Source organism: Ixodes scapularis, unplaced genomic scaffold, assembly GCF_016920785.2.
Source record: "Ixodes scapularis isolate PalLabHiFi unplaced genomic scaffold, ASM1692078v2 PGA_scaffold0__279_contigs__length_252992795, whole genome shotgun sequence".
NCBI classification, from domain to species: Eukaryota; Metazoa; Arthropoda; class Arachnida; order Ixodida; family Ixodidae; genus Ixodes; species Ixodes scapularis.
The window spans coordinates 219016092-219035465 of NW_024609835.1; the positions used below are offsets into that span (position 1 = coordinate 219016092).

The 19374-nt window shown below is 47.4% G+C and overlaps 1 protein-coding gene and 1 long non-coding RNA gene across 2 annotated transcripts; one reads left to right on the plus strand and one right to left on the minus strand.

Annotated features, from left to right (window-relative positions):
- Nucleotides 1-12177: 12177 nt before the first annotated feature.
- On the plus strand, nucleotides 12178-13679 carry LOC120843509. Its single transcript, XR_005716207.1, has 3 exons — nucleotides 12178-12220; nucleotides 12778-12992; nucleotides 13543-13679. It is a non-coding gene; the product is annotated as an uncharacterized LOC120843509 (long non-coding RNA).
- A 3711-nt stretch (nucleotides 13680-17390) lies between these two features.
- Nucleotides 17391-18699, minus strand: LOC120843508 (myb/SANT-like DNA-binding domain-containing protein 3). Its single transcript, XM_040214901.3, has 2 exons — nucleotides 18173-18699; nucleotides 17391-17603 (listed from the first exon to the last, which is right to left on the minus strand). Exons 1-2 carry the CDS (start codon nucleotides 18489-18491, stop codon nucleotides 17404-17406), a joined length of 519 nt encoding a protein of 172 aa, XP_040070835.1. The 5' UTR covers nucleotides 18492-18699; the 3' UTR covers nucleotides 17391-17403.
- Nucleotides 18700-19374: the final 675 nt, after the last annotated feature.

Here is a 19374-nt window from a genome sequence, read left to right on the forward strand (position 1 = left end):
CGCAGCCCGAGTCGACGGTATGGGCATCGGCGGTAGGTGTGGTCTGCCTCCCCGCAGTGGAAGCACAGAGGGCGTCGGTCGGGCGTTCGCCACACATCGGTCTTCCGGGGTGCACGGGTCTCCTGGTTGGCGTACTGGGGCTGGTCGTCGTGGCGTCGGTCGTGCTGCGGCGCAGGAGACTGGCGTCGGGGCGGCGCGACATAGGCGCGAGGAGGAGGCGGTGGCCGTCGGGCCACTGCGGCGTAAGTTAGCGCGGGTTCTTCGGAGACTGCTGCGCTGATGGGAGCCTCTGGTTGAATGGCTCTCTGCACCTCTTCCCGCACGACCTCAGCGATGGAGAGCGAAGCTGGTCGGTCCGCGGCGGGTAGTAGCTTTCGCAGCTCCTCCCGGACGACGTCGCGAATGATCTCGCGAATGCTTGGGATGCTGGACCCAAGGTCGCAAGCGGACGGCGGAACCGCGCTGACGCCGGGTAGCCTCTGGTAGTGGCTGGCTCGGGCTTGCAGGGCACGCTCGATGTTCGTTGCCTCGGCGACAAAGTCTTCGACAGTTGTCGGAGGGCTGCGGACAAGGCCACCAAAGATGTTTTCTCTCACGCCCCGCATGAGGATTCGTAGCTTCTTCTCCTCTGTAGCCCGAGGGTCGGCGCGGGCGCTGAGGCGCAGGACGTCCTCTACGAAGCCGGTGACACTCTCGTTGGGGCCCTGGGTTCTGGTTCGCAGTAGGTCCTCGGCTCTCTCTCGGCGGTGGTGGTTGATGAAGGTAGCCTTGAGATCGTTCTTGAAAATGTCCCACGACGTCAGGGAGGACTCATGATTCTCGTACCAGTGCTTGGCAGTCCCCTCAAGCGAAAAATAGACATTGTGTAGGCGCTGCTCGTCCGTCCAGCAATTGTGGCGGGCAACGCGTTCATACTGGTCAATCCAGTCTTCGACGTCTTCGTACTGCTCGCCGTGGAATGGAGCCGGTGTCCGAGGAGCGACGGGTAGGTAGACGACGGCAGGAGCGGCGGGGGTCTGCGACTGGTTGGCCATCGTCGGCTGCCTGGTCCTGGGTGGTAAAGGTCCGTATTCCGGGTGTAGCCCTTGGGTTCGGCGACTTGATCGAGTCTCGACCTGGTCTTCGTTGGGTCCTCGGGAGCTTGGGTTCGGACTTGCAGTGCGGGAACTTGGGGGGCTGCGCTGCACGAACATGCGGTACCCCGCACCTCCACCAAAATGTCACGGGTGGTGACTAATAAACAAGAAATAAACAGGAATAAATAAACGTTTAATGTGGCGAACTTGTGCCAATACAAAAAGAGAATAGAAAATAATAACAAAGCGTCGCGAGCGTCGAGGTCGGCGAGACAGCAGAGTCGAGCGCTGGGGCGAAACTGACTCCACAAGGTCGCGGGCGGCCTCTTATCTAGAGTGCGTCACTATCTCGAAGATTCGGCGAAAGCGGCTCGAGCGTCGCGTGATCGGGCGAGAATGAACACGCACTTTCTAGAAAACAAAAGCAGGAATAAATGATAGAAGTTACATGCGGTACATGAATAAACGAGAACTTTCTGGAGGTCCGTGACCGAGCGTTGCTTTCTCAGCCCTGGGCGCGGCAATATAGCCTAAACAAAATCTTGTTTAGCTAGTTTTGGCGCCACATGTGCGCTTCGGAGCAGGATGGCGCAGCAAAACTGGATTGGCGCAAAATGGCGAAATTGACGCAGCGCTTCCACCCCTGACTATATAAAGGGCAACACACTGGCATAATTTGCAGACCTTAGCTGTGATAGATACGGACAAAAGAACAAGCTTTATTCCAGAATGTTGTTGCGCAATGTGCCGTATTCGCGATTTTGGTTCTTAAACTAACGGCCCTAATACTGGGTGATTAATACTTTTTGTTAGTCCTTCCTACGCCTAATATTTCAGTAAATATTTCTAGACCCACATACGGGACTATTTTTTTGGCGAAGCCGCCTGAAATGCTAACATCGCGCGATACGCAGAACGCGCAATTGACTAAGAAGGTGATTACAATTTGTTTTTGGAGATAAACTTTTGTTTTCTAAAACATGGATTGCTGTTATTTTTCTGGGAATGGAGCCAGCAAACTATTTTTTTTTCATTAAAATTAATATTGGTTAACGGACATGGTTGTTCGATCATATCTCAAAATGACGTATTGAGATTTGTTGTCAAAACCTTATGAAATGTTTTGTCAAATTCCAAGAATATTGCATCGATATGTTCCCTGTTACCGACAGCAAGTGCGAGGTCAAGACCCTCGTAAGCAGGTGCATAACAGTTGATACCTGGTGCCGTAGGTTGTGCTGTACGATTGACAATAATTTTGTTTCTATAAACTGGGTGACACTTTGACACGCCATTTGTTCTATACATTTGGAACTTGTCAATGTCCTTAAGATCGGGCACTCGTTAGACACGCTGGACTAATTATTTGTACTGGATATATGAATAGCACGAGCATTTCTCCAGTCGACGGCGAGAGTAGATTCTGACAGTCATGCTTTAAAGAAAGCACATATGTAATGGGGATGCACTGAATTAAGCGGCATGTAGCATGACATTTATATAACTTAAAGTAGAACGCAGACATTTTAGCGCATCCTTGGCATCGTCTTGCACCTGCGTGCTGAGATCTGATATCGACTGAAAGTATCTTCATAAAGCAGCAAAAAAAAATCATTAAAGCGACATACTATGTATTATAATTTCCCTTTCGAAATAAGCCTATAAATATTATACGCCAAACGATTGGGGCACACTGAAGAATTGTTTCTTTCAGTATTCTTGCAAAAATGTCTTGGGACAGCAACAGCAGAAACACTGAAGTGTGTCACGCTATAACATCATTTGGCATCAATGAACCGATTCCGGGTTTAATTTTCATATCAACGTGTAACATCAGAAGGTACTCAATACACACAACGTGCGTGCGCTATTTTCTGCACGGAACATCTTGTTTACCGCGTGATCAGGGAATGGGAGTTCGCTCAATAAGGTCCACGTGGAAGGCAATTACACCTCAGTATGAGAACCGCGCGCTGGCTGGCATTCTCAACGCATGAGAATTAATTCATGGTCATTTATTATCAAACTCAGCAGAAGTATGTGACGCTAGTGACAATATGGTGCTCCAATCTGACATTTGTATATTATAAAATGCAACCCGGCATTCTTCACAGCATTTTTGGCTTCTTCCCGCACCTGCGTGCTGAGGCCTGATATCGACTGAAACTGTCTTCTTAAACCAGCGTAAAAAAATCATTAAAGAAGATCCACTTTGTAAATTCTAATTTTACCTTAGAAATGAGCATAAAATTATTATTTACCAAAAGATTGGGGGACACTCAAGGATTACGTCTTTCAATAGTTTTGGAATAACAACTTCGAGCAGTGACAACAAAATCACCGGAGTATATCACGCTATAACATAATTTGAGATCAACAAACGGATTACGTGTTTTTCAAGTTTCCACTTCAGCGTTTTGCATCAGAAGGTACCCAGCCCACCCAGCGTGCGCGCACCATTTTGAACACCGGACAGCATCTTGTTTCCAGCGTGTCCAAGGACTATTAGTTGACTCAACTTGGTCTGGGTAGAAGACATTTACAGCGCAGTATAAGAGCCGCGCACTGGAAGGTATTTGAAACACCTCAATAGTACTTCGTGGTTATTTTGTATGAAGCTTAGTCAGAAGTAGAGCACGCTAGTGCCGAAATGATCCTCCAATCTTTGAGAAGCAGGCTCTGTCTGTTTGTCGTAGGTAACGCCATCTATAGGTCAGTGGCGATCTGCTACGAAGAATCACCGCGAGAATTTAATTCATTCCTTCAAAACTGGACTCGCTGGGGCCAGGATGCCATTTTCGTCTGCTGCGGCAGATCTTGGGATGCCCAAGATATTCAATTTCAGAAGAGCCTCGATGTGAAAGGGACACGGTGGTGCGGGCACTGGAGCGAACTAAGGACCTTCTTTGAAGACAACGCTGTGTACGGAGCTCAGACCCTCCTTATGACATACCGTCATCGGAGAACGCCAGGAGCCTGCATCGACCCGGTGCGCAAACACTACATGTTTTGGTATGCAACGAAATGACTGGTGACCGGACATTTCGAGACATGCCTACGTTCCCCTTACGTGTTTCGTAGCCAGCAGATGAGGCTTTGCCATTGCGTTGCTTCGGCGCGATTCAAGATATCTGGAATGGTAATCATTGATATGGGTTCTAATCGGTCACGCGAATATCAACTGCACGAAACCGATTACTCTTTAAAATATCATCCAGGGGAAAGTTTCCCCCATAGTTTCCTTTCGTTTTCCGGGAAGCCGGTAAGCATAGCCTGCAGTGAGTGGTCCAGCGCATCTAAGGGCTTCACCACTTGCCGTCAGTCCAGACTAAAACTACTACTACAGGCACTGACTCTCCTCAACGCAGCACTGGTAAAGACAGTATTATCAGAAGGGGATAGTGAGCCCAATTACTGGGCCAAGAAAATTGATATTTTTATGTTCGTTGAGCAAGCCGTTAGGGAACTGCTTATAGATTATGATCTACCAATACTCAACAATATCCAAGCAATCACGTTCTATGTAAAGGAATCAGGCACAATTCCAGTCACTCCACAGTATGCTCTCGAAGGGTCGAAGCAGTCGCTGATTTTCTTGGTCCTATGTCTCGTATTTTGCTTCATCACTTTCGTTGTTACAGATTTATTAGATGCTACTACATCTGGGATAATCGTAGCCATTGACACAATGCTTTTTCTTGTTGCGACGTTCTATTCGAGGTCTTGTGCTTTGCAAGGCTCTGTCCGCTTCTGCACGAGTAGCCGCATTGTCGTCCTAGCATGGGTCCTGGGCAGCTTCTCCATTTCGGTGTACTTTAAAGGCCAATAGACCCTTTCCGAAATTCAGTCTGGCCACTTTGATCACTATCATCACCATCTGAAAAATGGCATATGTGCCATACCAATGGCGGCTTTTTTTTTTTACTGATGAAGGAACATGTTGAAGATATTCCTAAGCTGAGGATTCGAGGCCTATACATTCTAGACGTTAGCACGTTGCAAAACCGGAATTGAATGCAAGCGCTGCGTAAGTGTTTATTTCTCTAATTCGAGCCCAGTGAACGTGTTAGTGGCACAAAATCGACTTCGAAACCCCTTGACTTATAGAACTTTATCAAGGCGTCTGTCTGGGTTGGCGCTTCGTTCTGCCTGGTTGCTTCGTTGTGGGAATCGACACTGGAAGAGTTGATCCAGAAAAACCTGTATAGCGAAAAGTTTATTCACGTCTGCCGTTGACATGCAAAAGGGACGGTGCCCGATAAAATACTGCAGGCTGCGGGTTCATTGCCGCCATTCGTATGGCAAAAGTTAAACCGCCATTTTAGCCACCAGATGGCACTGAATTTCGGAAAGGGTCTATTGACTTCGTGGCTGGTCGCTCGCATTCCAGAACCAATTGTGGACGATCTGAGAAAACTTGATACGGCTTTGGATGCTGGCGCAATTCGACCATGCGTTATTAGAGGTACAGCGTGGAGCTCATACGTCCATGATTCATACGTGAGAAAATTACAGAGATCTCTTGATCCGCAGGCGGAAGTGGGCACGTTTGATGACTGCTTCAAATGCGCTTCAAAGAAAGGCCGGCTTTGCATCACGGTCAGACTGTTGCCCTGCTACATGCGCTCTTTCTACCCCAGATTGACTGAGTCAAAGGATCCACTGGGGCTATTCCCTGCCGGGGTACCTGTGGGAAAGCACTACCGTCTGAGGATGGCCTTTCGGTCTCTCGTTCAAAGAGTTGACGAGACAGATTGGTTTCACATGGCTAAGATATACCGCCTGGTATCTCATCCAAAAGAAGAAATAGAGTCGTCGCCGGAGTCGCTGAATGTTGTTGGTGTGGCGCAGTTTGTACTGCCGTGTTTTGGTGTGTCGGTTTTCGTGTTCTTTTTGGAAATGATCTTTGGGCGCTATTTTCTTCGGCGTGCTGCGAGATTGACAAGAGGAGGGGCAGTATAAGCATAATGTGACAAATGCAAGAACCGGCACCTTGATTTGTTTTTGCAATTGAATTACAGCTATGCGTTGCTGTTTTTTCTCCAACACCTTTGAGTTCTTGCTGATAAAGAGTATTCGCTCTCCAGAAGCTCGACTGCGGCTCAATGTTTTGTTCGCTGGAACATTTATGCAAATAATGTGTTTTGTTAAGGAAAGCACAGTTGCGTGGCGTATTCGAAGTGCACATACAGATCGATATAAATTATAAAGGCGCTCAACAATGCGAATCTATTGATTCACTTCATCGTTGCAATATATTGGGTTTCTTGCATAGTGTGTGATTTGGCCACAAGTGTGGGGCCTCAAGTGGCCGTGTGAAGCAGGCTTCGGCATACGGATTTTAATGTTGTTGTTTGGTTTGACTTCTAATAAACAAATCAGGAATTCATTGCATTCTCCTTTTATATGCTCGCTTGATGTTACAAGGTCTTATATGTTGCTCCATATTCTGCATTTCTTTCATGTTGGAACCGGGAAAATAAAGAAAGGACGCTTTATTAGAAGAAAGAGCAGAAAAGAAGGAATTACGGCGTAGGCTTCAACGAAACCCGTGAAATTTTTGTGGAAGCGGTGGGACCTCAATATCATGACCCCCGCCTACATTTGCGACCGCGTCACCCGAAGCGCGCGTACGGGGAGCATTGTCCCGTGATGTGGCTGATGTACATCCCGCCTTCCCAATAGATGGCGCCATTACTCACCTGTTGAAGGCGTGCTAGAAATGCTTTCATTTATGTGCCTGTACAATCCCGGCGCGGTCGCAAATTGATTCTGAATGGTCGGCCTTCACCGCATTGTTCAGCATATTCAGTCAAGTTTGAGACTTTGTCCTCCTCCCACTTTTTCCTTGTCTTCCACGGAAACGCAGCTCGACCTGGAGCAGGAGCACAACATGGAGAGCTTAGATTGTACAGAGGGTTCATCTTACGCGGTAGTGAGCTTTTGTAATAATTTGAAGGTGGGCACCTACTGCGGCGGTCTGCGGCCAACCCACAATCCGCTTTGTTTTCGAGTTGCGAGGAGGAAAGCAGGTGGAAAGGCAGAGAGGTTTTCATACGCTCAAGGCTTCCGTCATCTGCTCGCAGCTGCTTTTGCAAATGTGGCCCATAAAAAACATGACCCCTTTCGACCGGTTGGAAACTCTCTAATTCAGGCTTTCTAATGGAACATTTCGGAAGCAACCGCAACCTCTCGGTATAAATGCAAATCAATAATGCCTCAATCGGCGGCCGCTGTGGTACTCGAGTGCGACGAGGTCGTAAGTATTCGCGACTCTAACTCTCTATAGGTGGCGCAGCTCGTTTCATGAAATGGTGATTATAGTGAGGGCAGATATGCCTGCTGGTGTTTCAGTTGCTGGGCCTGTCTAGTCTGTTGACTTCACTCAGCGACACAAATTATTCCAGCTTTAAAAAGGAAGTTAGGGTGTTGTGCGCGCAGGTCATCTTTCTATCCTGAAAACAACACAAAAAAAGGGTGTAATAGTTACGTCAGGAGGCACGTTTTGCTTCAGGAACAAAACTGGAACTAACTTATGTTTTGGACTTCGCTTGTTACTAGAGGTGTTAATTTCGGTTTCTCCCCTAACTAAAAATGTGTCTCACAGCGCAATTATTGAGTTTATCATATTGTTAGTTTAAATTTTATTCTTTGTCAAACGTGCCTGATCGAGGCAGTTTATAACTATTGTTTTATTCAGTGTCGCTTGGGAGACAGGGTTTTTCATCCATATTAAAGGTAACAGGATTGAAAATATCAGTGCTGGTATTTGTGAGTTCGTGCTAAATTCTCTCACTCAGATAATCATCCTGTGACGTAATGAACTGCGTGCCCTTTGATGGGTTTTTGAATCTTTAGATGATTAATTGATTTAGCATTATTCCCAGCACAAGAATTACAGAATCAATCGAAATTTTACAAAATACCTCCACGGGTCATGATTTTAGAAAATATACACAAAAACGTATACGTTAAAAAACGCGCTGTTTTGACTACAAAAACTTAATCCGTGTCAGACGACAAAAGTGTGTGTGTGTGTGTGTGTGTGTGTGTGTGCGCGCGCGCGTTTGTGCTTGTTTGTGTATGTGTTTGTGTGTGTCTTTGAGGAAAAACACGTGACGCATGGGGCTTTATATTATATCCAATGTTTATGTTTATGTTGACAAGGATGTCAGTTTTTTATGTGGTAAAAAGAAAACGATATAATACCTATTGTAAAGACAATTATTTGGAATTGCTTGTGATTGTGAGGCTTATTGGAGGCCTTTATTGCCGCAATTTATTATTAATAATACAATTAATGTATTTTAGTAAGTAGTCTTTTCAGCTATAATTTAGTTTTTTGCTTGTGATCTGATTTAAAACGCGCGAACAACTATAAATAGCGAAAGTTGGCGAAATTTCCTTACCGGTGCAAAGTGCAGCATTTTTAATTAAGAGGAAATAAAATACAAATAATATGAAAGCAATGAATACATACTAGCTACTCCGAGAAATACATCTAAAATGACATTGGTTGTTGGTAAAGCATGTGGTGATATCAAAGTCGGGACTTTTAACGATCGGCGAAACTTCCAAATTCACCGCCAATCCTTCCGGACCAAATGCCCCGAAATACAAAAAAAATAAAAGCACCTTTCTTTTTAATAACCAAACTTCTAAGAACATTCATTTTCTTTCATTTTTACGCGCCGTCGTTTTTCCAATAGCAGCATGTCCCAAATACCATACCACGCCAGGTTGGGGATGGGGCGGTATTGGCCTGCCGGGATACTAATACCGACCAGTACCGGATACGCCCCAAGGGGCGACATCGGCCGGGCCCAATGACGGAATCCGGCCGGTACCGGGAACTTATTGGGGAACCGGGATGTCGGGAATACGGGATGTTCCCAGTGAGCTCCCGACCCAGATCCCCGGCATGGAACCGGTGATACGGTAGGAGAGAATCAGTGTGCCAGCGTATTTCCGAGTAAGAGCCAGTCCGATTGCGGATTATTCCCAGCGTAATTGCGGGTCAGTGCCAGCGCAATTGCGGATCAGCGCGAGCGTATTTTTCATTCAGTGTACCAAGCATAGAACCACTAGAATGCTAGCTGCGTCAGGCTTTAAAGCCCAGGTATAACATCCGACTGCTATAAAATTTTGAACGGCTAGCTTCTATGTAGATCGAATTCACTTAAATATGGAAATTCTAAATTTCTTAGTCCGAACTACTTCATTGGTTTTCATATCTTTTATAGATGCTGGCGGTTTTAATACGTTTCTCGGACTTGAACTGGAACAAGCCAGTTTAGTATTTGTGCAATTTTAAGAAACAAATCTGTGTGAACCAGTGACTTTCACCATGTGTACACAGTATATTCATGGCAATTATTGCATACTTACTGAAACGACATGTCCCATTGCTCTGTCACCCAGATGCATAGTGTGGGTAGTGCAAAAAGGAAACATACAAATATTTTTACCGTGACGTTCTTTATTGTGACTCGTGGATCCATAGCAGCTAGCTCCTCAGCCAGAGTGTCCCTCATCGGGTAAGACGGTTGGAACCACCAGTGGAGTGTCCGTCTCTTGAAGTCTATTTGCCCCTCCCCGCCAGCCACCTCTCCATTGCGTCCACGCTGCACCCTTGAGCGCGACTTTGTATGCACCTGTAAAGAGAATTGTCAGATAACACATTAGTCGAGGGATAGGGGAAGCCAATATCTTGCACACAAGCTACACACAAGGTGCTGTTCACAGTGTGCAAGCGTTTTCTTTGGATGTAGGTCCCGCACCTGGAGTGCAATTCAAAGGTGACAGAAAGAGAGCACCACAGAGGCGGAGATTCTGGGTTTGGCTATCAAGCTAAGGTGCAGGTTTTTTGGAGGCATATGGCTATTTCATGCAACGTCCTATTAATCTGAAATAGAGTGCGATGGAGGGGGGTGGGGGGCGAGAGGGGGCGGGGCTCAGAGATGAGTGGCTCAAAAGAGAGCAACACGTTCCAAACTGACACTCTACAGACCAAGGCCTCTAAATGGGCTTCATTAGATTTGCAACCTGTAAACTAACAGAATAACGAGACAATACCGACAACCCTACTGAAAAAAAAACATTTGAAATTCAAACTGGACGACCCGTTTGAATCAAACGTGATTATGGGATAAGGGTACCCGTTTGAAACGGTACCCGTTCGAAACGGTACCCATTTGATACGGATGCCCGTTTGATACGGGTGCCCGTTCGACCTGGCACGTGACCACACGATTGAACGTGCCATTCGGATTCGCTAGCCCTAAATGGGTATCGTCTGGGAGGTTGGTTATTTTAAACTTATTTCAGACGTCCCGAAACTCATAAACGTATTTATAACATGGAGAAAACACGTAGAACAAATGCGCTCGCGTAGGTGCTTGCAAATGGACAGGAAAACAGACACAAAGGATTGTTTTCAATTCTCCTCGAAGTTTATTACCTCTTCTGACGACAAGTACAAACGTGCAAGCGATCTGTGAAATCTGCGAGGCGCTTTAAGCTTTTATACAATTGAGAAGATTTTAAAGCAAACAAGAACCGAGGTAATTCTAGACTATACAGCTAGACTTTCGGGGAAATTATTTTCCCGGCTGCCGCGTGAGTTGGCGCTGCATAATTCTACGGATAACCTGGAAGAGTACGCGTAGAAGAGCGGTAAATTGTTGCCAACACGTATTTTGCAGTGCACTTACCATAATCATAGCGGACTTAAAAGATGTAATCCGTAATACTTGTCGTCACGGTCAAAGCAGGACTACCACACAAACACAAAAACGAGAAGGAAGGCTCGTTGAAGTTTCAACACGATGCGGCGCACAAGCTGTCATTTGCCGAACCCAGCCAAACCGCAAGAATTCCTGACTTCTTTGAAGAATCGCTTGTTGCCGATATTCGCGACTCCAGCGACCTGTAGGGGGCGCCACCACCAAACAAACATGGCGGCTGAGTCCAGGTCGCGTTGGCTCGGCCGGGCCGCCTGAACAGGTGGCGCTTTCAATTTAACCGATTTTCTCATGTTTAATGCCCAATTTTATAGGTATTTGAACTGAGACGGTTAAGTATAGCCGGTGCACATAAACTTGCAAAGCATAGTTTTGTTTTCCCGGTGTTTTTTTCTTCTTTTCGTATCAAACTTTCGTTTCGGAGATTTCGTTCAAAACCGAAACTATGGGCTCCGGAGAAACGGTAATATACTAATCAGTTTTGATCATCTAAGGAAAGTGGCGATGACTACAGAATTGTTCCACCGAGAGTCATTTTCAGCTAACTCGCATGCCTCGACCATGTGACTTATTTGTCCGCGAAATCTAGCTTTTGTGCGTATCCGCGTTTAACCGCCGTATTCTTAAACGCTACTCGACTCGAAACTCGACTCGAAACTCGACTTGAGGGTGGTTTTGCGATTCATAAACAGATCTCCACTCGAAACTCCACTCGACTCCAAAATCTCCACTCGAAACTCCAAAATTTACTCGAGATCTCGAGTCTGCGCCGGAGCTACCTTGAACGGCCACTCGAGTCACTCGAGTGCGTTCAGTGTCATGGCGGCCGACACATCGTTCGCCGACTTCGTCGACTTCGTGTTGAGAACGGACGAAGTCCTTCACGACAGCCGAGACCCCGACCAGGACGTCGATGTGCCGAGACGGCGTTGCCGGGACCGGCTCAACCCGTTGGAGCATTTCAACGACTGGGAGTTTCTGGTGCGATATCGTTTTACGAAATCGACAGTAGTAAGCCTTCTCCAGTGCCTGCCGCTGGAAGCAAACGAGAGCAGTCGCGGCCTGCCACTGTCCCCGATGCTCCAGCTCCTCATAGCGCTGAGATTTTATGGCGCCGGGACTTTTCAAGTAGTTACGGGCGACCTCGTTAACGTGTCGCAGCCGACGGTGTGCCGCGTAATCGAGCGTGTCTCCCGAGTCCTCGCCGAGACTCTCTTCCCCCGCCTCGTGGATTTCCCGGAGGGCGACTGCGACGAGGTCATGCGGGATTTCTACAACATCGGAAAGTTCCCCAGTGTGACTGGGTGCATCGACTGCACCCACGTCAAAATAAAGGGACCTGGCGGTCCCAATGGGGAAGTCTTCAGGAACAGGAAGGGGTTCTTCTCCCTCAACGTGCAGGTAAGTTCACTTTTGTCTGTGCTGTTAGCGACAGCGAAGTAAGTTGAAAACAACGGCACGCCAAGACCCGGTGCGGCACGTGAAAGCTCGGCGATATTGTGACTGATATAGACTAGAACTTGTAGAGAGATCTGCACTCTGCGACAGTGCAGAGTGGTGGTGGGCCAGCTAGAGAGGGTTCAAAACCAAGAATTATGTATTGTGTGTTTGGAAACATACATTTAATTGGGTGCCGAGGTGGCTTTTGTTATTTTATAGCAAACGCTCATGTTTGATAGCATTTTCCCCTTGAATTATACTTTTCGAACAAAATATTAGGGAGATTTTATCCCGTGCTCAAATTCTCTTCTATTATACCGCATGAAGAACCTAGGAATTAAGCCACATTGAAGCTTACGTCACATAAAACTGCGAGAACTCAAATGCTAGTTAATTTCCAAAGCTTGCAGATGCACTTTGTCAAAAATATACTAATCATAGTAGAAATATCAGCTTGAGCACTTGTGTTCATATCATGGCAACCTGCTCATCCCTGTACTGCTCCTTCCTATCCACAGGCCATCACAGGACCCCAGCTGCAGTTTTTTGACCTTGTTGCTAGATGGCCAGGCTCCGTGCATGACAGCAGGATATTCGATAACAGTCGTGCAAGGGTCCTGTACGAGAATCGGCGCATCCCTGGCCTGCTGCTCGGAGATGCAGGCTATGCCTGCATGTCATTTCTTCTGACGCCCCTGACCAGCCCAGGTGTAGCCAACAGCCCGAAGGGCAGGTATGTACTAATATTTGTTGGAAGAAATAATGGCATGAAATTCAGAACAGCTAACAAGAAGTGATGCTGTAGCCACAGTGTTCCTATTGGTTACTATTAGTTCTGCAAATCTTTGTCACAGCTAGATTCATGACCTTTGGGCCTTTGTATGGCAAAAAAAGCTGGCATTATTCACTTCCTGTGGACAAATTTTTGTTTCAAAAGTATGTAGCATACAACATTTTAGTTCTATTTTTATTTTCCTCGAGAACATTTGTTGTTCTTCCTCGTCACAGTTAGTCGGTGTCAATTGTTGCTTTTTGTCACTAGAATTGGACTAGGGCCAAGAACTTGAATTAAAACGGTAATGTAGAAAACACCAGCCAAAACCACTGTATGCAGAACAGTAGCCTCTGGTAAGCAATAGAAAATGCCGAAAATGCAGCTAGCATGGATGGGCCGCACTGTACAGGTTACTGAACCATACTGATGGTTGCAGCAGTGGCGATTTTTACACCTGAAGACCTTTATCTTGCAACGTTGCTTCCATTACCAATGCTGCACCATATAGGTACCAAGCAGCTCACCTAAAAACAAGGAACTCGGTCGAACGGGCATTTGGAGTGTTCAAGCGACGCTTCCCATGCCTGGACATGCGGCTACAGTACAAGGCGGAACGGTCAGCCCTCATCATCACCGCCTGTGCTGCACTGCGCAACCTGGCCCTGCTGCGAAAAGAGCCATGCCCACCTGCTCTACCCTCTCCACCAGTACCCCGACGCCGGAGGCGGCTGCGTCCTCATGTACTGCCATCACCTCCAGACCCTGTCGACACAATCAACGGCTCGCTGAAACGCACACAGATCATCGCACTGTGTTTCCAATAGGGATATTCAACCAGTAGCACACGTTTATAGTCAATGACAGGTCAAGGATAGTGTACAAGCTGGAGAGGAGGAAGCAGACAGAAGCTTGAGGTGGAGAGGAGAAACCTCCTCTCCACTTAAAGCTTCCATCCTACTTCTCATCTCCAGCTTGTACTCTGTTCTTGACCTGTCACTGACTCGTGCAAATACTCGGACACGAATTCAGTAGTAAGCGCTCGAATAAATTGATTTTCAAATCCAATTCCGCGTATTTGGTCAATCTAACATATTCTGGGAAAGACTTGCGGCCAGCACAGAGCTAACGAAAGACCTACCCTTCCCTTCAATTGTAGTGTGCTGTTTCATTCAACTTCCGAATATGCAAAACACATTAGGTTCTATCGTTTCACTACAATGTAGCGCACATAAAATAAATAAGTAAATCCTCGGAATGCTTTTAAACTGAAAGAACCCAAATTTAATTGTGATTTCCACACCCTTGTAGCTTGCAGCGCAGGGCTGCCAGCTGCTCCACCTTTATCTCTCTCTCCAGCTGGAGCAGCTGGAACTCTGCCCGTCCGCGTCGTCGCTGCTCAAAAAGCTTGTTGCGGAGTATGCGCATTTGCATTAAATGTTGCGCCTCCTTCCGCCGATCTTCCCTCTCGAGGATGTCTACACGGGCCTCCTTTTCGGGAGCCATGATCCGCTCTAGTGCTGCGATGCGGTTTCCAGTTCTTCTGGATGCTCCGCTTGGCAGCTCAGCACGGGGGCAGGTGATGCTCCTTGCCGGCGGAGTCACACAAGCAGCTCCAACGCTGCTGTCTTGGAGAGGTGAGGCGGACGGATCAGGAGCATCTGGGCATGCAGAACACATTGGCACTGTGAGTGCTAGGGGAAGAGCAGGTACACAGGGGAAGAGGCCCAACAGCCACATGGGCCTTTCGTAGAAATGTTCAAAGCTAGGCGTTGGCAAATTAGTCAAACCTCGTTATATCGAACAGTGCAAGGACCGTGAAATAGTTCGATATAATCAAAATTCGATATACAAAGTCACACACAAAAAGAGCGTCAAAGTACAGCGCGATTTAATCAGTGAAAGGCTAACGGCAAAAAATTACTATACTTCGTTTCAGCTTCCGTTCGAGCGCAGCCAAAGGCTGACGGACGCTTCGCAACTTCGAGAAGGGCATTTTTACGCATCGCAAAGTAGTCCGCAAAAGTAATTCCTTTTAAACAACTATTTTGTGCGTAAACGTTGCACAATATTCCAGATGTGTACTGCTGAGAATGATTTGCAACTAAAGGAATTAAATATCTGAAGTTTAAGTTCTTATTAATATATGTAGATACATGTGGTTTGGTGAAAAAACGTACGTCCGCTGGCAACACGGCTGCAGCGCTCAGTTTTGATTTTGTTCCTGTAATTGCCGAATCATGTGCTTCGCTGCTTGTTTGTTGCTTTCCTCACCGAGTCTCTTCAAAATGTCTTTTCGCAAAGGCATGTCTGGGCGTCAGGCGCGAGAGGTCGTGATGAATGTCTACTTTTCAATTCTGCAGGAGACTCCGGCCGCGTCGTACCGCAAATGCTTTGTAAACAAGAAAAGCGTCCAGGCCACTACAATTCCCTGATACACAGCGAAATCAGGGCACCCCTTTACCTGCCGATCACATTGTACGCCAAGAAGCTGGTAGAAAGGACTGTGGCTCGAGCCCTGGTATATCCAGACAATACAAGGAAACATCAACGGCTGGGTCGTCGGGCATCTTGCAATGTCTACTTACATCTCGAAACTATGCCGAAATGCCGAACAGGTGGAAAGCTCGGACACAGACGCCAGCGGCCAGCATACGTACTGACATCCCCTGCGACTAAATTTCAGAACGTGAAAGGTCACTTTTTAAACCTCTAGCAGACGATTTCGTTGATACACCCGTAGCAGACGAAATACTCGGCGAGCGCGGGCGGCGCGGACGGCCAGCGGCGCAGCGGAGCGATACCAAGTGCAGGCGAGATCGCGTGACCAATTGCCGGCGTGTGATTGGCTCCGGCCACACGTAGCTTTGGCTGCGTTCGGACGGAAGTTGAAACGAAGTATAGTATTCACGTGAAGCGTTAAGGTGAACTATTTATTCCGACGAAAAAAACTGCCGCAGCGTAGATTGCTGCATGGAGCTGACCGCATGCCTTATTACGGCCGGCTCCACTGTCTCCAAGCAGTCCACCAGCGCCAGATCACTACCGTCGATTGCACTGCAGTAGCGGCGTAAAAGTGAGACCGTCTTCCCGAAAATGTTGTAACAGGCTTTGAAGCGTTGCAGCCACCCGCTACTTGCGGCGACGTTTTGTGCTTGGTGGATGAATGCGAAGTCCTTTGCTTTCCGTTGAAGCATCGGCCTGACGCCGGAATGTTCCGAGCCCTTGCGTCCATAAACCACTTGTGAAGTGATCTTTCCACCTTTTCGAAGGCCGGTTTCCGAACACGGCGTGTGCTGGAGTGCTTGCTTTGTTCAGCCTTCGGTTTGATGTCACTTTTCGTCTTCAGCAGCGTGCTCAAAGTGCTTCGCAGTATGTTGTACGCTTCGGCAATGCTGGACTTCTTTTCTCCTTTTCCAACGCGGCGGATGATTTCAAGCTTTGTCGCGAACGTCAGCGACGTACATTTCTTTACGATTGTTGCCATCGCCACATGCGGTTGACGCAACGTCGGAGGAACGAACCCGGAGCCACGAAACTGCACATGCCCAAATGTCGCCGAATCTGGATGGCGTTCCCGGCACCACAGGCATAAAGCTTTATGCGGGCATGCGCTTGAATAAAAGTCGCAAACGCCTGCTGCGCCACCGCTATCCTACGATGTGTTGCGGGAAAGCCCGTGTTCCAAAACTTACTCGATCTAACTCTAGGGTAAAGGTGGTTGTCGAAAACCTACCCGCGTCCAGCGTTTCTCTATTTTTGATGTCGCGTGACATAATCCGCCAGGGTAACTCGTATCCATTCGAGTAGGTTTGGAACGCAGCCTCGGTGTGTCGCGCTCCTGTACGCTATGCGCCGTTTAGTTGCTGCACTCGGAGTAGGAGGAGTAAAAGAGCGCCGACTTAACGCGCCCACTGCCACAGATACGGTACGCCGCCAACGACGGTTTGGCGGGATGGCGGATGGCTGCGACTGCTGCTGGCGGCAGCTGCCACGACTCACTCGCTGTCGCGGAAGCGCAACGAGAAGGCACGTGATCTGTACCGAGTCTTCCCAAAATTCTGTGCCGTCGTGGCGCTGTACGCTTTGCAACAGGTCTATTAACCACTAGTTTTGGTTTCAATTCACAGTACTATCAGTACTATGTCACGACCCACTGCTCGCATTTTCAATTTTGGAACTTCGAAGATATGTACAATAGTGTAGACGTTGCCGAGCAATAAAAGAAAAAGGCTTCGGTGCCTTTTTTTCTGTTCCAGATTTTCTGTTAAAATGATACAAGTAGACATGTTACGGCTCACGGTACCCATCCCCGAAATGTTGGTGCAAATTTGTCCCAATCCAAAAGCCCCCAGTTACCTGGCACGTCGTTCTAGCAGGCGTGATTGTCATTGCCTTCAGTGCCTCGCACCATTGCTTCAAACATTGCAGCCGGAGGCAGCGACAGCACTGGCCGGTCTCTTGCCCTGTCACTGTCGCAGAGATTTGTGACCACTGTCTCCATGTGGTCTGCCGCCGCTCCCACAAGAATGAGTGAGGGGCTCATCGGCCGGCTTGTTCGTGGCCCACCTCCTGTGACAGAAACCAAAGAATTTGAAGCTCAGATTGGAAAGAGTGAACAATGTATGGGACGAACAATTCAAAGAGCACACTGAATTTTCGAAACGCCTCCGTGCGAGATAAAAACAATTGTTAAGGGGACTAAAGCGAACCTAACGAAGAGAAAATCTAGCACAACCCAGTGGAGGCCCACCTGGAACCTTCTTATGGGCAATTGAATGCTGGGCACTTTGTTAGAATAGGCTTCCGGCAAGATGCGGGGACCTCATTTGTTTTCAGTGACGATTGTAAAAAAAAAAAAAATGTCAATAACGCCAAATGTTCTACAAAAAAATATGTCAAGAAAAAAGCAAAGAAGTAGGCCCACTTTGGATCGAACCTGGATCGGCTGCATGCGTATGAAGCGAACTTTGCTACGCTACAGCTTTGAACAACTCGTTTTGAAAATTAGTTTTATACGAGACCCGGAAAGGAGCACGACGTCGTGCACATAGCATTGTTCTGGTCGAAAGGACTTCTCTCCGATGTTTACTTTTTACACATCGGGAACGGTTTACCAAATATGCAAATTGTCGACTTACCCGTGGCGTGGATGTCTCTCGTCTCGTCGGACTTGGTTTTTTTGTATCTGGATTTTTCGTTCTCCCAACGCTTCTTGAGTTGCTTAGCGCTTCGTGGGCGGACGTTTGGCTGGCTGTTATACTCGGTGCTGAGTTTCTCCCAAGCTTTAAGTTTAGCCTCCTTCGAGTAGTTATTTGCCTTCTTGTTTTCAAGAACTCGCGCATGTTTCGTTACGAGCGCTTGGAGGAGCGCCTTCTCCTCCGCAGTATAAATAAAACGAGCCCCTGCCCGCTCTTCGGTATCGGCCATTTCCGAGTCGTTGCCGTTGGGGTCCTCCATGATTTGTCGTGCGAGGCGGCGAGGCGACGAAGCAGGGCTGCACGGTAGACAAAGGGCGGCGAAAGCAAGAAAAAACGAGACGAAATCGACAAACCGTGAGATAGACGACTGTCGACGAGAGAACGACAAGACGCAGCTAGCGAATGCGCTTGTTGCCAGACAAGGTAACGACTTTGTCCGTTTTGCCGCTCAAACACGTCTAAACTTTACGCTGCCTTAATAAACCTTCGTAGTTCACTAATTCGATGTTTGTATGGTACACGTTTTTAGATAACACGAACGAATATATTTACTTTTCACGTAAAAATGGTGTTTTAAATAAAACTTTTGGCTATATTCTCGCTCCCAGACGTCCTCAAGCTTGTTGGAGTGGAGAACGGAATCTCGAGTTCGAGTGAGTGCCGATTCGCGTCTGTGAATACCAATGGCACTTCGAGTGGAGTCGCGCGTCCATACTCCACTCAAGTCGAGTCGAGTTTGGAGTCGAGTAGGGGAATGTTTATGAATACGGCGGTCAGAAACAAGCTCCAGTTGTCTGCTCGGCCAACAACACAGGCTGCAGGAAAATTACGAAAATTAAGCAAGCGCTTCTTGAGCCAAAGAGTATGTTAACCCGCTGGCGCCCCACTAAGTAGCTGATACTCGTATTTCAATTCAGGTTTTAGTAGCAATCGAGAAGTCATTTTGACGAGCGGGTTATGTATTATATTATGTACTATGCCCCACTAAAACGATATTAGTATATTCTTCGGGTTGAAATATGAGCTTAGTTCACTACCTATTAGGCGAACTGCTGAACAAAAATATATTTGACAGACAGAGAGGCTACTTAAACTTAGCCAAATGGTTCTAGCCGGCAGCACGGAGACAAACTGAACAGAGT

Coding starts and splice junctions, on each gene's coding strand:
- LOC120843508 (XM_040214901.3), bottom strand. CDS start 18,491: ATGGAGGACCCCAACGGCAACGACTCGGAAATGGCCGATACCGAAGAG. Junction 17,604..18,172: donor GAGAGACATCCACGCCACGG/GTAAGTCGACAA, acceptor TTTCTGTCACAG/GAGGTGGGCCACGAACAAGC.